We start from the raw sequence: 12,184 nt of genomic DNA on the forward strand, positions 1-12,184 counted from the left end.
GACAAACAGAAAAAATTTTAATAGTAATAGAACCAAAAACTTTAACTGTGACATAAACTTTGCTGTTTTAACATAAAAATTAAAATTTGTTGCTCTTTCTTGGGAAAATTATTGGAAAGGGTCATTTAAAGTTCTAATATCACTAAAAATGTTGATTATAATCTTTTTAATGATTAATAATATATAATAATAAAATACATTATACCTAACTTTGTCACTCATAAGCCTTTCGGGGGGAGGAGGACAAAAAACAACAACAAAGAAAAGTTGGCTACTAACTGATCCCCTCCACAAAAGCAAGAAATTTAATATGGTATTTCCAAGTAACTAATCTTTCAGAAACATCTTAGAAAATATTCATACATTTAGTACCAAGACTGGGGACAAGAAGTTACCACTACCTTTTGCAGCTTTCCAAAGTTACTCTGGTGTGAAGGGGCCTGTGACCAGCTGGTGCACTAAGAGCCACCTGAGTGGTCCTCAGTGTAAGGTGCCATGGAACAAGAGAAGCAGGAGACGGAGACTAAGGAAAACTACACAAAGCACACCACTTATTCAAAGGGCCATAAACACACGGGGAGGCACCGAAAGGAATTCTCTGGTTAATCCATTTAAAAATAAAACGGAAAGCAGATTTATAATTTTTAAATGCACAAACAAAAAATGATACTTATTTACACATACACAAAAGATTATTAATACCTGGCATGGTGGCACCCACAATCCCAAAACTAAGGAGTTGGAGATAAGCAATCTAGCTTACTACTCAGCCAATCTAACCTCACTGGTGAGCTTCAGGCTAATAAGTGATCCTGTCTTCAACTTAAAGTAAGTGGGCAGCTTTCCTGAGAGTAAAACCTGAGGTTGTCCTCAGGGCTCCACATATGCACATGCACTCATGCATGTACACCTATGTACACATTAAACACACACATGCACACACGCATACACACAGGTTATAAAGCAAGCAGACTGGTTTTAGATTCTGCTTAGGGAAGGAAGAATCAACATCAGTCTCAGCCAGCAAGACGGTTCAGAAAGTGATGGTATCCTGCCAAGCTGACACCCAGAGTGTCATCACAGGACCCACAGGCCTTACAAGCTGTTCTCTGATCTCCCTACACACATGCACACACTCACAAAATAAATGAATGGAAAGGGTAGTACCACCAGAGAGAACACAAAACAAGGAAACATGCACTTAGGTCTCCGGAATTCTTGGTAGAATGCAGTTGAATTCATACCCCAAAGTTCCTCGGCCTGACACGGGAGGGCTTGGTGGTTTCTGCGTGGGAGGATTTGTTCTCGACAATGTGCCAGTTCTTGCAGGCTGGTTATTTCCGTGCTAAAATGTGGAATGAAAGATTTTATTTTTGTATCAACTTGTTCTCTTGATGTTTTAACATGATGTCTTTTCTTTAATATCAGAACGTGAAGTAAGGATTCCCAGACAGTACTAATACAGTTTGGTATTATATTTTAAAAGTTCAAAAGCCACCTGCATTCAGTTCTTCCAATCATTTTGTGCTACTCGTATCAACTTATGCACAATACAGGTGAGACTACTAGATTTTATATTTTATTGTCAGACATATTCACTGATATCAAACTTATCTGTATTCAATAATTAGGATTATTAAAATGCTTGAATAAACATTTATATTGCATAAATGTAAACCACAAAGCTGTCAATCTGCTAAAATACTCGTCTTAAGTATAATCTTTATCCTAATAATTCAGCAACAAAATCACATATGACGTCTGGGAAACCTAACTCTAAAGTCAATGGAAGCAAAGCAACTGTAAAAACATGAGCAAAGCAGTAACTGTTAGCAAGATTAATGTTCCTAAAGTGCAAACGTCAATATATCTTGGATATATTAACACAGCCAGGCTAAACGCTGATTTGATCTAAATTTGAGCATATTTAATCTATGTAAATCCTACAGGAAAAAGCAGACAGACATAAGAGTTTTCACATTTTAGTGGCTCTGCAGCCTCTGTCAACATAGAAGAAGTACTGTGGATCAAATGATAAGTAATGTGTCTTACCTTGGCTTTTAGCCACTTTATGTTGGCAAAAACAAAAAAGAGGGGAAAAAGTAGAAATTAATTCTAGGTAAGTTGTATCTGACAGGACAGGTTGACATTTTTATTACTGAATTTATGTTAACAAGCTTTATCCAGCCATATTTCATATACACTGTAAAAGAAAAGTATCTATAGGAACTAGGGAAACATTTGTATGCTACACTTATTTTCCAACAGTACTGGGAACTGAACTCAGAACTGCACACATACTAGTCAAGCACTCTACCAATGAGCTACACCCAGCCACCAAGTTTCCCAGACTGGGGGTGAACTGACTTTGTGGCCCAGACAAGACTTGAGTTTATGATTGTCTTGCCTCAGCCTTCCAGGTAGCTGGGATTGCAGGCTTTTGTCACCAGGTCTAACCTACTTGCACTTTTAAAAACAAGTTACTTTCTAAGGAAACTAACAACTAATTAAGCCAATCACAAGTAGGCCTCAACATTTCTTAGGTCAGCATTTAACCCATGCATCTAATCCAACTGAATTACACATGATTGGGAGCTGGAAAGGCATCTCAGCAGTTAAAAGTATGGAATGGCTTCTGCAGGTGACAGTATCCAGGACCCACACGAGGCATTGCACAACCACCTGTAATTCAGGTGACAAGGGGTCAAATGCCCTCTTCTGGCCTCCACAGGCACTACACTCATGTGCACACACCCCTATACACACATATATGCATAATTAAAAATAAAAATATTTTTAATATGACTTAAACTATAATAATACAGATGATTTATAAAGCTATTTTAATTATCAGTATACAAGACCTAAGACTTTATTGGATAATGAAAGCCCAAGTCATTATTTGAGTAGTAGTATACTATAAAAATATAAACCTTGAACACTAAAATTTGAAATCACAGTTTAAGGCTGGGTATAGCTAGCTCAAAAGTAGTTTAATATGTGGAAGTCTCTAAATTAAACCCTAATACCACAAAAAAAATAAATAACTAATGAACATATGGTTAAACATTACTCAGATATTAAGAGCGCATACTGCTTTTACAGAGGGCTTGCAGACATTCTACAGGACACAGAGAGAAGCAACTGAGAGACTCTAGGCCTGTGGGCTAAAAATGGATGCCCCAAATTTGCAGAAGAACTTTGGGTGACTGTCCAGACAGCCAGCTCTCTCTATCATTCAAAATTTTTGGAAGTTGCTTACAATTCTCTTCCTGTTTACTTAGGTAATATTATATCCTTCTGAGGTCTTTGATGTAGTTGAAGACTAGATAGTTATAACTTTCCTTGGTTATGATAAAAGATGATTTAGATATGAAACTTTAGACTCACAAATATAGGATAGATAGAATATTTTCTTTAATTTTGCCAAATTCAAATAGACTACATATTATAACTGTAATTTTTGCTTGATAACTGATCTATTATATGTAATTTTACTATGTTAAAGTTAAAGCCTTCCTTTTTGATTAGACAGAAAAGGGGAAGTGCTGTGGAATGTTCTGTGTGCTGTGAATGTGTGTTGCTCTGATTGGCTGATAAGTAAAATGCTGATTGGCCAGTTGCCAGGCAGGAAGTATAGGCAGGATAAGCAGACAAAGAGAATTCTGGGAAGAGGAAGGCTGAGTCAGGAGTCGCCAGCCAGCCACAGAGGAAGCAGGATGTGAAGGCAGAACTGAGAAAAGTTACCAAGCCATGTGGCTAAACATAGATAAGAATTATGGATTTATTTAAGTGTAAGAGCTAGTCAGTAATAAGCCTGAGCTAATGGCCAAACAGTTATAATTTAAAAAAAATATAAAATAAAGAGGGCTTGAGGTGGAGCTGAGTATGGTGCCTTTAATTCCAGCTCTCGGGAGGCAGGGACTAGCGGATCTCTGCATTCAAAGCCAGCCTGGTCGATGGAGGGAGTTTCAAGCCAACCAGAGCTACACAGTAAGACTCTGCCTCAAAATAAAATAAAAATAAAAACTCACAATTTGCTTTCAAATTCAGAAAATGATGTGGCCTAGTACATCTCAGTGTTTAAAAATGAAATAATGACGCCCCAACTAAAGCTTGGGAATGTAGCTCAGTTAGGAGAGTTTGTAGAGCGAGCAGCAAATGCTGGGTTTCATTCTCAGCATCACATAGCTCAGGGATGGTGGTATACTCCTGAAAACCTAGAATTTGGGAGGTTGGAGCAGCTACAAAGCAAGTTTGAGGCCAGTTTGGGATATAAAGACAGCCTATCTCAAAAACAAAAACAAAAATATGGGTGGAGTGTTATAAATAAGATAATATATGTGTATGTATAAAACTGACAAAGAATAAAAACATTTAAAAACAAAACTATAGAAATGAAATCATCTACTAGTAGCTTGGCCAAATTCTAACTGAAGAATGAATAGTCTGGAAACTCATATGTAAGTCTTGAGCAAGCCTACACTACTAGGAAGCTTATGTTGCCATGTTTTTACTGAAAAGTTCAGTCAAAATTCAAAATGAGGGCCGGGCGGTGGTGGTGCACGCCTTTAATCCCAGCACTCGGGAGGCAGAGCCAGGAGGATCTCTGTGAGTTCGAGGCTTGCCTGGACTACAGAGTGAGTTCCAGTATAGGTGCCAAAGCTACACAGAGAAACCCTGTCTCAAAAAACAAAACAAAGCAAAACAAAAACTAAAATGAAAGAAAAGCTACCTTAACCTGTGAGAGACGACCAGCTAGCACACCTGAAACAATGTGCTTGATTCTACAGTGCCAATACTTAAACCATGCCATTAAGAAAAAAATCCCGTTTCTATAGTTTGTCTATAAAGTTTTGAGATTTTGATTTCTATCAATAACATCTGGTGTTCCCACAAGTATCTGCCATTTTTCAGATGACCTCAAAGGCAACATCAAATAAAATCTTATGCAAAAATTGCAGTATCTTCCAATTTATATAAACTGCTAGAACTTTGGTGATCCTCATTGTTTAATATAGTATTCCTTACTGTCAACTGGGAACACTATCTGGAAACCTACCTAATCACCATATCACACACCTGGATGTGAAATAATACATTTAAGTAAGATCCTTGATAAGATATACTAGTGTACTGCATAATCTATGTGTATGATGACTACATATTTACCATGTATGCACTGTGTCTCATATAATTGTGCATAGAAGTATTCTAAGTACACATTTTCATTTCTTTCTACTGAAAGAATACAGACAAAAACAAAAAAGCTCAGCATTTATATGTAATCTGTTCCCAGACGAAGGAACAATAAAATTAAATGGGAAATGAGTCTTTTATATAACCTGCCACTCACTACACAACTGTGTAACTTTCAACTTTTGTTCAAGCTCAGCTTCCTCTGTTAAACAGTTTATGTATGTAAATGTGCTCCAAATGAGAATGTTGTAAAATTCATCTCTGACTCTTTTTTTTTTAAGTAATTTATTTATTCTTATTTTATGTGTATTGTTGTTTTGCCTCTATGTATGTCTGTGTGAGGATATCAGATCTTGGAAGTTACAGATAGGTGTGAGCTGCCATGTGAGTGCTGGGAATTGAAACCCAGGCCTCTGGAAGAGCAGTCTGTGCTCTTAACCATTAAGCCATCTCTCCAGCCCCCTATCTCTGACTCTTAAAGCTCAAAATATACCTGCTAGCAACTAACAATACTGTATATGAAATGTCTACTTAAATATTCCCAAACCAAACATAAACAGAATAAGACTTTTGTATCCTTAAGATCTCTCTTCCTCTGCACATTTAAAATTATGAATGAGTAATTTCACTATTTACCTGGAATATGAAGTTAAAAGCAGCAACAGAATTTTCTCTGAGTACACTCTATTTCTTTACAGTAATTGTCAAATGAAAATGAGACCAATTCTTTCTAGCTCTCACTCATCTTAATAAAATTGAAGCTGTTTCAAAGTAACACCCTCCATAGATATTATACTGTTAAAAATAGTAAAATCAGGAAAGGTAGGCTAGAGAGAGTTCAGCCGTTAAGAGCTCTTGTTGCCCTTGCAGAGGCCCTAGAGTTCAGTTCCCATCGCCCACATTTACAGTAGTTCACAACTGACTGTTATCTCTATCCTCTTCTGCTTTTTTTGAAGTTTTTCAAGACAAGGTTTCTCTGTGCAGCTTTGTGCCTTTCCTGGAACTCACTCTGTAGCCCAGGCTGGCCTTGAACTCACAGAGATCCGCCTGCCTGGGATTAAAGGCATGCACCACCACCACCACCACCACCACCACCACCACCACCACCACCACCACCACCACCCCATCTCTCTTCTGATCTCCAGAGGGACCAAACACACACATGTGGTATACACAGTATGTACGTGTACACACACACACACACACACACACACGCGCGCGCGCACGCGCGCGCAGTATGCACAAGCGGTACACATATGTGGCACACATGCAATCTACACACATGGTACAATACAGGCAAAAACATTCAAGATACAAAAATAAGTCCGAAAAAAAAATTTAAAAGAACTAATAATTTAGAGACCATTAAAGCTGAGCAGCCCTGGTGTTCTGGATCCCTACAAAGCAAACTAAAACTGAACTCCATAACTGACCAGAAACCCACAGTTAACCTTAGAGACTTTATCTTAGAAAACAACAACTGATTATAACCAATAAAATGTCTCTGTCTTATTTCCTTGATCTTCACCTATGATCTTCACATAGGCACTAAATTTATACAACAGACATTCCTCTGTAAGTTACAAACTAATTCAGAAATCTGTTCATTGTTATGCTTACCAAAATTAATTCTAAATTTCTCCACTAAGTATTCAAGCCTTCCTTCCTATGCTCATTTGGAAATGCAGTACCTGTTTGCAAAATCGTCTTTTATGTTCTTTATGTGCATACTCTGGTAGGTTCTGCATACTGGGTTCCTCCTATCAGTATCTTATTCTGTTTCCCAAAAATCTAGCCAGATTTTCTGAGTTTATTTTTATTTTAAACTCCTAAAAAAAAATTATAGAAACCATATACTTTTCAGAATGAATGTATTAAATATTTAAATGCTATTTAAATGTGCATAATCTATTTAAATGAAGCCCAAGTATAGAATACACAAATTCCAAAACACTAAAATTTGTATTACAAATAAGATGGAATATTAATCTTAAGAGCATGAAAATCTTGAATACAAAATTTGGTAGCTACGCAGGGCAGTGGTGGCGCACATCTTTAATCCCAGCACTCAAGAGGCAGAGGCAGGTGGATCTCTGTGAGTTTGAGGCCAGCCTGGTCTACAGAGCGAGATCCAGCACAGGCACCAAAACTACACAGAGAAACCCTGTCTTGAAAAACAAACAAACAAACAAAAAAAACAAAACAAAACAAAAAAAACAAGCAAACAAAAAATGTGGTAGCTACAAAAGGAATATTAATCTATTTAGATGTGGTATTTAAAATAATGTATTTTTTAAAAATATCCAAACAGGAAGTTAAATAACAAAAGCACCATAACAAAAGAAACAATATCAGATGTCATCTTCCTTAACAGATAGCATAAACTTTTTTTTTTTTGAGACAGGGTTTCTCTGTTAAACAGTCCTGGCTGTCCTGGAACTCACTGTTTAGAACAGGCTGGCCTTGAACTCACTAAGGTCTGCCTGCCTCTGACTCCGGGCAAGAGCATAAACTTAACATGTCATTAAGAAATCAAACTGGCCTGGTGGTGGTGGTGGTGGTGGTGGTGGTGGTGGTGGTGGTGGTGGTGGTGGTGGTGGTGGTGGTTGTGCAGCACGCCTTTAATCTCAGCACTCGGGAGACAGAGCCAGGCAGATCTCTGTGAGTTCCAGGCTAGCCTGGTCTACAGAGCGAGTTCCAGGACAGGCTCCAAAGCTACACAGAGAAACCCTGCCTCGAAAAAAAACAAAAAGAAAAAAAAAAAAAAAAAAAAAAAGAACTCAAACTGTATCTGGGAAGAGTTGAGGCTAGGGGGGAAAAGGATCAAAATACATTGTATGAAGAAAATTTTTAATTAAAAAAAAAGAAATCAAATTTCAAAGTGGAAATATGAACCAAATACAATAATAATAGTAATAATAATAATAATAATAATTACAAAAGCTAGTAGGGTTTATCTATACTTAAAATGCTCATTTTAAAATAAATTTAATTCTTTCTGCCTCATAATTTCAGCCTGTGCATAATCTATCATTAATGAATCTCCAGATTTCTTTGGATCTTTTTAAGCAGCAAAAGGAATGGGTATACCATCTTACAAAGACTCCAATTTGCAGTAAGGCTCGTTAAGAAAGGGAATGGCTTAGTTGCCTTTAGCCTACTGGCTATGGGTGGGTTAGGACTTCTGTTGGTCTTTTCTGTGTCAAACATACAGATTGCAAGCCCAGCGCCACTTTGAGATCTTTGGCAACAGTTAACTCTGCAGCTCACACACGATTGAGCCTGTATGATAATGAGTATTCAAAGACGGGTAATTCCTGGGGGGCGCTCACCAACCTAAGACAGAGCGCCTGTGTAGCCTGGACAGGCGTCTCCATGACGGGTAAGGTGACCTGCTGACATCCCACACAACCTAAGTCAGAAGCTCATTTATTAGTAAAAGGGGGACCTGTAGGTCCCTGGCCCCTGTTTTGGGTAACTGTTGCCTTGCTTGCTGACCTTGACCTTGATATCCTCCCTATGCTAACTCCCTCCCGGGTTTCAACCCCTGAATACTTAAGGGAAGTTCCTTGTCTGTGTATCCTACATAATGGGTGTTAACAGCTTAGATGCAAGATTGTAAAACAGTGATAGCAAACTTCTGCCCTCCAGGGTTCTCCCATTGTGCTGTAAGCCTGTATTTAAGACCTCTTCCCAAATCCCAGCACTCGGAGACAGAGGCAGGTGGATTTCTGTGAGTTTGAGGCCAGCCTGGGCTACAGAGTGAGTTCTAGGAAAGGCACAAAGCTACACAGCGGAAACCCTGTCTCGGAAAAAAAAAAAAAGATAGATAGATAGATAGATAGATAGATAGATAGATAGATAGATAGATAGATAGATAGATAGATAAGGGGATGGGTTGGTCAGGTTTTTTGTTTGTTTGAGACAGTCTCACTGTGTGGCCCAGCTGACCCGGAACACTGTGCAGACCAGGCTAGCCTTTAAGCTTGTGATCATCCTGTTCCTTCTGCCTCCTGGTACCAGTAGTATTTCTTTTGAGACAAGGTCTCACTACATAACCCTGGATGGCCTGAAACTCACTCACTGGAACAGGCTAGCCTTGAACTTGGAGATGCACCTGCCACACCCAACTATGGTATTATTTCCTAATTTCACACATATCTATAGTCCTGTAGGAAAAAAGATAAGAGTATGAAAACTCTTACAGAAGTCATAAAACCAAAAAAATAAAGCAGTAAAAAGGCCGAAGAAAAGTAATTGTGTGTATTTTCTATGTATACAGATAAATGTGACATCTATCAGCTTCAGACTGGTTTCACGTCTATCAGACTAACCTCAAATTTACTATGTGAGCAAGGATGATCTTGAGCTTCTCTATTTCTAATGCCCCTGTCTCACTATGCAAGTGCTGGGGACTACAATACTGTACCACCACTGTACTACTGGGGCTCAAATCCAGGGTTGTACTCATGCTGGGCAAGCACTCTACCAACACATGCCAGTTTCTAAAATATACTGTTCTCACTGGCCACCCACCCTTCTTAAGTCTTGGTCTAAAACATTTAGTTACCAAAGCAATGTGATCATATTTCAGAAGTATATACTTAAAACTGATTAGTAAAAATTTAATGTTTGCATTTTTTAATAGTTAAAAAGAAAACCACATAGGTACACAAACATTTAGGAATAAAAGGCCAAATTATTTACAATTTATTTTCTAAACCAATCATAATCTATGATTTAAAGAATGGCTTTTTCAAAGTTGTGTGTTTGTTTGGCCTTTTGTTGTTGTTGTTGTTGTTGTTGTTGTTGTTGTTTGTGGTACAAGTAACAGCATTGTGTATGGAGATCAAAGGAAAACTTTGGGGAGTCTGAAAGTTCTAAGAACAGAACTCAGGTCAAAAGGTTTAGTGGTAAGTGCCTTTACCTGCTAAGCCATCCTAGCAGGCCAGCTTTTTCAAGTTTTTAAGTTGTCCCAAGTAGTGCCTATTCTGTGGATTAAATTCTACACCAAGCTTAGTCAAACATGTAACTCATATGAAATTAATTTTCTCAAGGGCTAGAGGGATGGCTCAGTGATTAAGAGCACTGGGTGCTCTTGTAGAGGACCCAGGTTCACTTCCTAGCATCCACATGGTGTCTTACAACTATCCACAACTCATTTCTAGAGGATCTAAAGGATCCAGTGCCCTCATCTGACCCCTGAAGGCATCAGACATGCATGTAGTACACATATACATATACAATTAAAACATTTATACACTTACATCTTTAAAATAAATAAATTTTCTATGAAAATTATAATACTGCTAGCTAAAGGGAATCTATCAAATAAGAAAATCCTATCACAATTCCTATCCAAAATATTTATTGAAAATAAAGTAATTCACACTTAAGTAATACAAAATGCTTACCTTAACTCCATGGCCCACATCATCCAGAACTGTGTAGTCGATAGGTTTCCGAATATACCTGACAGGGCGCTCCATATTTGCAGGTGCTATTATTTTGTGAGTTCTTGATGTATTCTTATTTGTTGTCAAAATACCAATCTCTCTTCGAGCCACTTTTTCTTTATGAATATCCACAGTCTATATTTTAAATTTAAATAGAGCAAGAAAATATTATTTGGTATAGTAGATAATATATATGCTGTCCATATGCATTGGACCATGGGGCTGTGTCTTGTACCTATTTTCTAATGAGTATGTCTCTTCCTTCAAAATTAGGTAAATTAATTTCCTTAAGGTTCAAATCAGGAAATACTTAATAGATTTTCTAAAGCAACTATTGGAGGAAAATTGTCTCCTAGAAACCTGTAATGTGTGGAAGGAGAGAGGATGTCTGCTTGGTCACTTTTACTTTACTAACAGATACAACAACAACAACAACAAATCAGTGATTACAGTGCAATGATATAAGTGCTGTAGTGGCACGCACAAGTTACTTGAATTAATGTAAATGTGTGCAGTGCAAGGCTTCACTTAAAGGCTTTACAGATTGACAGGTTTTAAAAGAGAAACAGAAGTGTAAGAGGCAAATATGGAAATTATTGAAGGCAGAAAGAACTGCACAGTGCAGACAACATGAAAGGAAAAAACTTAAAGAGCAAAGGTTATAGTTATCAGCAAGTCTCCTACATACCTGTCTGGTTCATCTTACCCAGTAGGAGCCTATGGAACTGTTTTTAAAGTAAAACATTTGCGGAGGAGCTAGGATATAACTCACTTGCCAGCATGTACAAGGCCCTGAGTACCTCAGCAAATAAAAATACATTTACAATTTTCATTTAGTCATCAAACTTCACAAACTGGACAGCAGGCTGGGAAGGGCTCAGTGGTTTCCAGCATAGACAAGGCCCTGGGTTTAATTCCTAGCATTGAAGAGGAAATGATGCTTAACTGGGCAACACATTCTCTTTATCTTTGTTTTGTTTAGGTGAGACCCTGGCTTACTACGTAGCCCTGCTAAGCCTGGAGCCTGCTATGCAGACCAGGCTGGCCTCAAATTCACAAAGATCCACCTGTCTCCTGAGTGGTATATTGACCAGTCTGTGGGCTTTTATTATTACAGACAGGTATCAAAATGCTGGTGAAGGTAACTGGAACCTAAGAAACTAGATCAAAGAATCTAGAAAATTCTTAATGTCAGCTCTAACTTGTGGTGGTATTTTATTTGTACTGAAATCTGATTTTAATTGTATGTTAATAAATAAAGTTGCCTGGGGGTCAGAGCTATTAGAGCCATAGCAAGTGCGTGGCGGCGGTGGCGCACGCCTTTAAGAACCTGGAGGGCGGTACATACAGGCAGTGACGAGGCAGTCACGTGTTTGGGTTTACAACCAATGAGAAGGCAGAACAGCTAGACTATATAAAGACATACACACAGGAAGTAGGCCCCTTTCGGAGAGCTCTCTTGACTGAAGAGGACCGCTGAAGCAGGAAGGTTGAGGCTCTTAGCTCTGACCTCTTGGCTTTCTTCTCTG

At 38.2% G+C, this 12,184-nt stretch overlaps 1 protein-coding gene across 10 annotated transcripts in view; it reads right to left on the reverse strand.

The window, feature by feature from the left end:
* Abi1 (abl interactor 1) overlaps positions 1–12,184 on the reverse strand; it is a 92,660-nt gene that overhangs the window by 21,393 nt on the left and 59,083 nt on the right. For 5 of the 10 annotated variants that reach the window (XM_059263687.1, XM_059263686.1, XM_059263683.1 and 2 more), the window contains exons 3-5: positions 10,614–10,790; positions 2,053–2,067; positions 1,245–1,345 (exon numbers count right to left, since the gene is read on the reverse strand). In XM_059263687.1, coding sequence (XP_059119670.1) covers positions 1,245–1,345; positions 2,053–2,067; positions 10,614–10,790 — 293 coding nt within the window. The remainder of the gene's footprint in view (positions 1–1,244; positions 1,346–2,052; positions 2,068–10,613; positions 10,791–12,184) is intronic. The other 5 variants (XM_059263685.1, XM_059263682.1, XM_059263679.1 and 2 more) reach the window with 1 other exon arrangement.

This window comes from Peromyscus eremicus, chromosome 5, assembly GCF_949786415.1.
Source record: "Peromyscus eremicus chromosome 5, PerEre_H2_v1, whole genome shotgun sequence".
Taxonomy (NCBI): Eukaryota; Metazoa; Chordata; class Mammalia; order Rodentia; family Cricetidae; genus Peromyscus; species Peromyscus eremicus.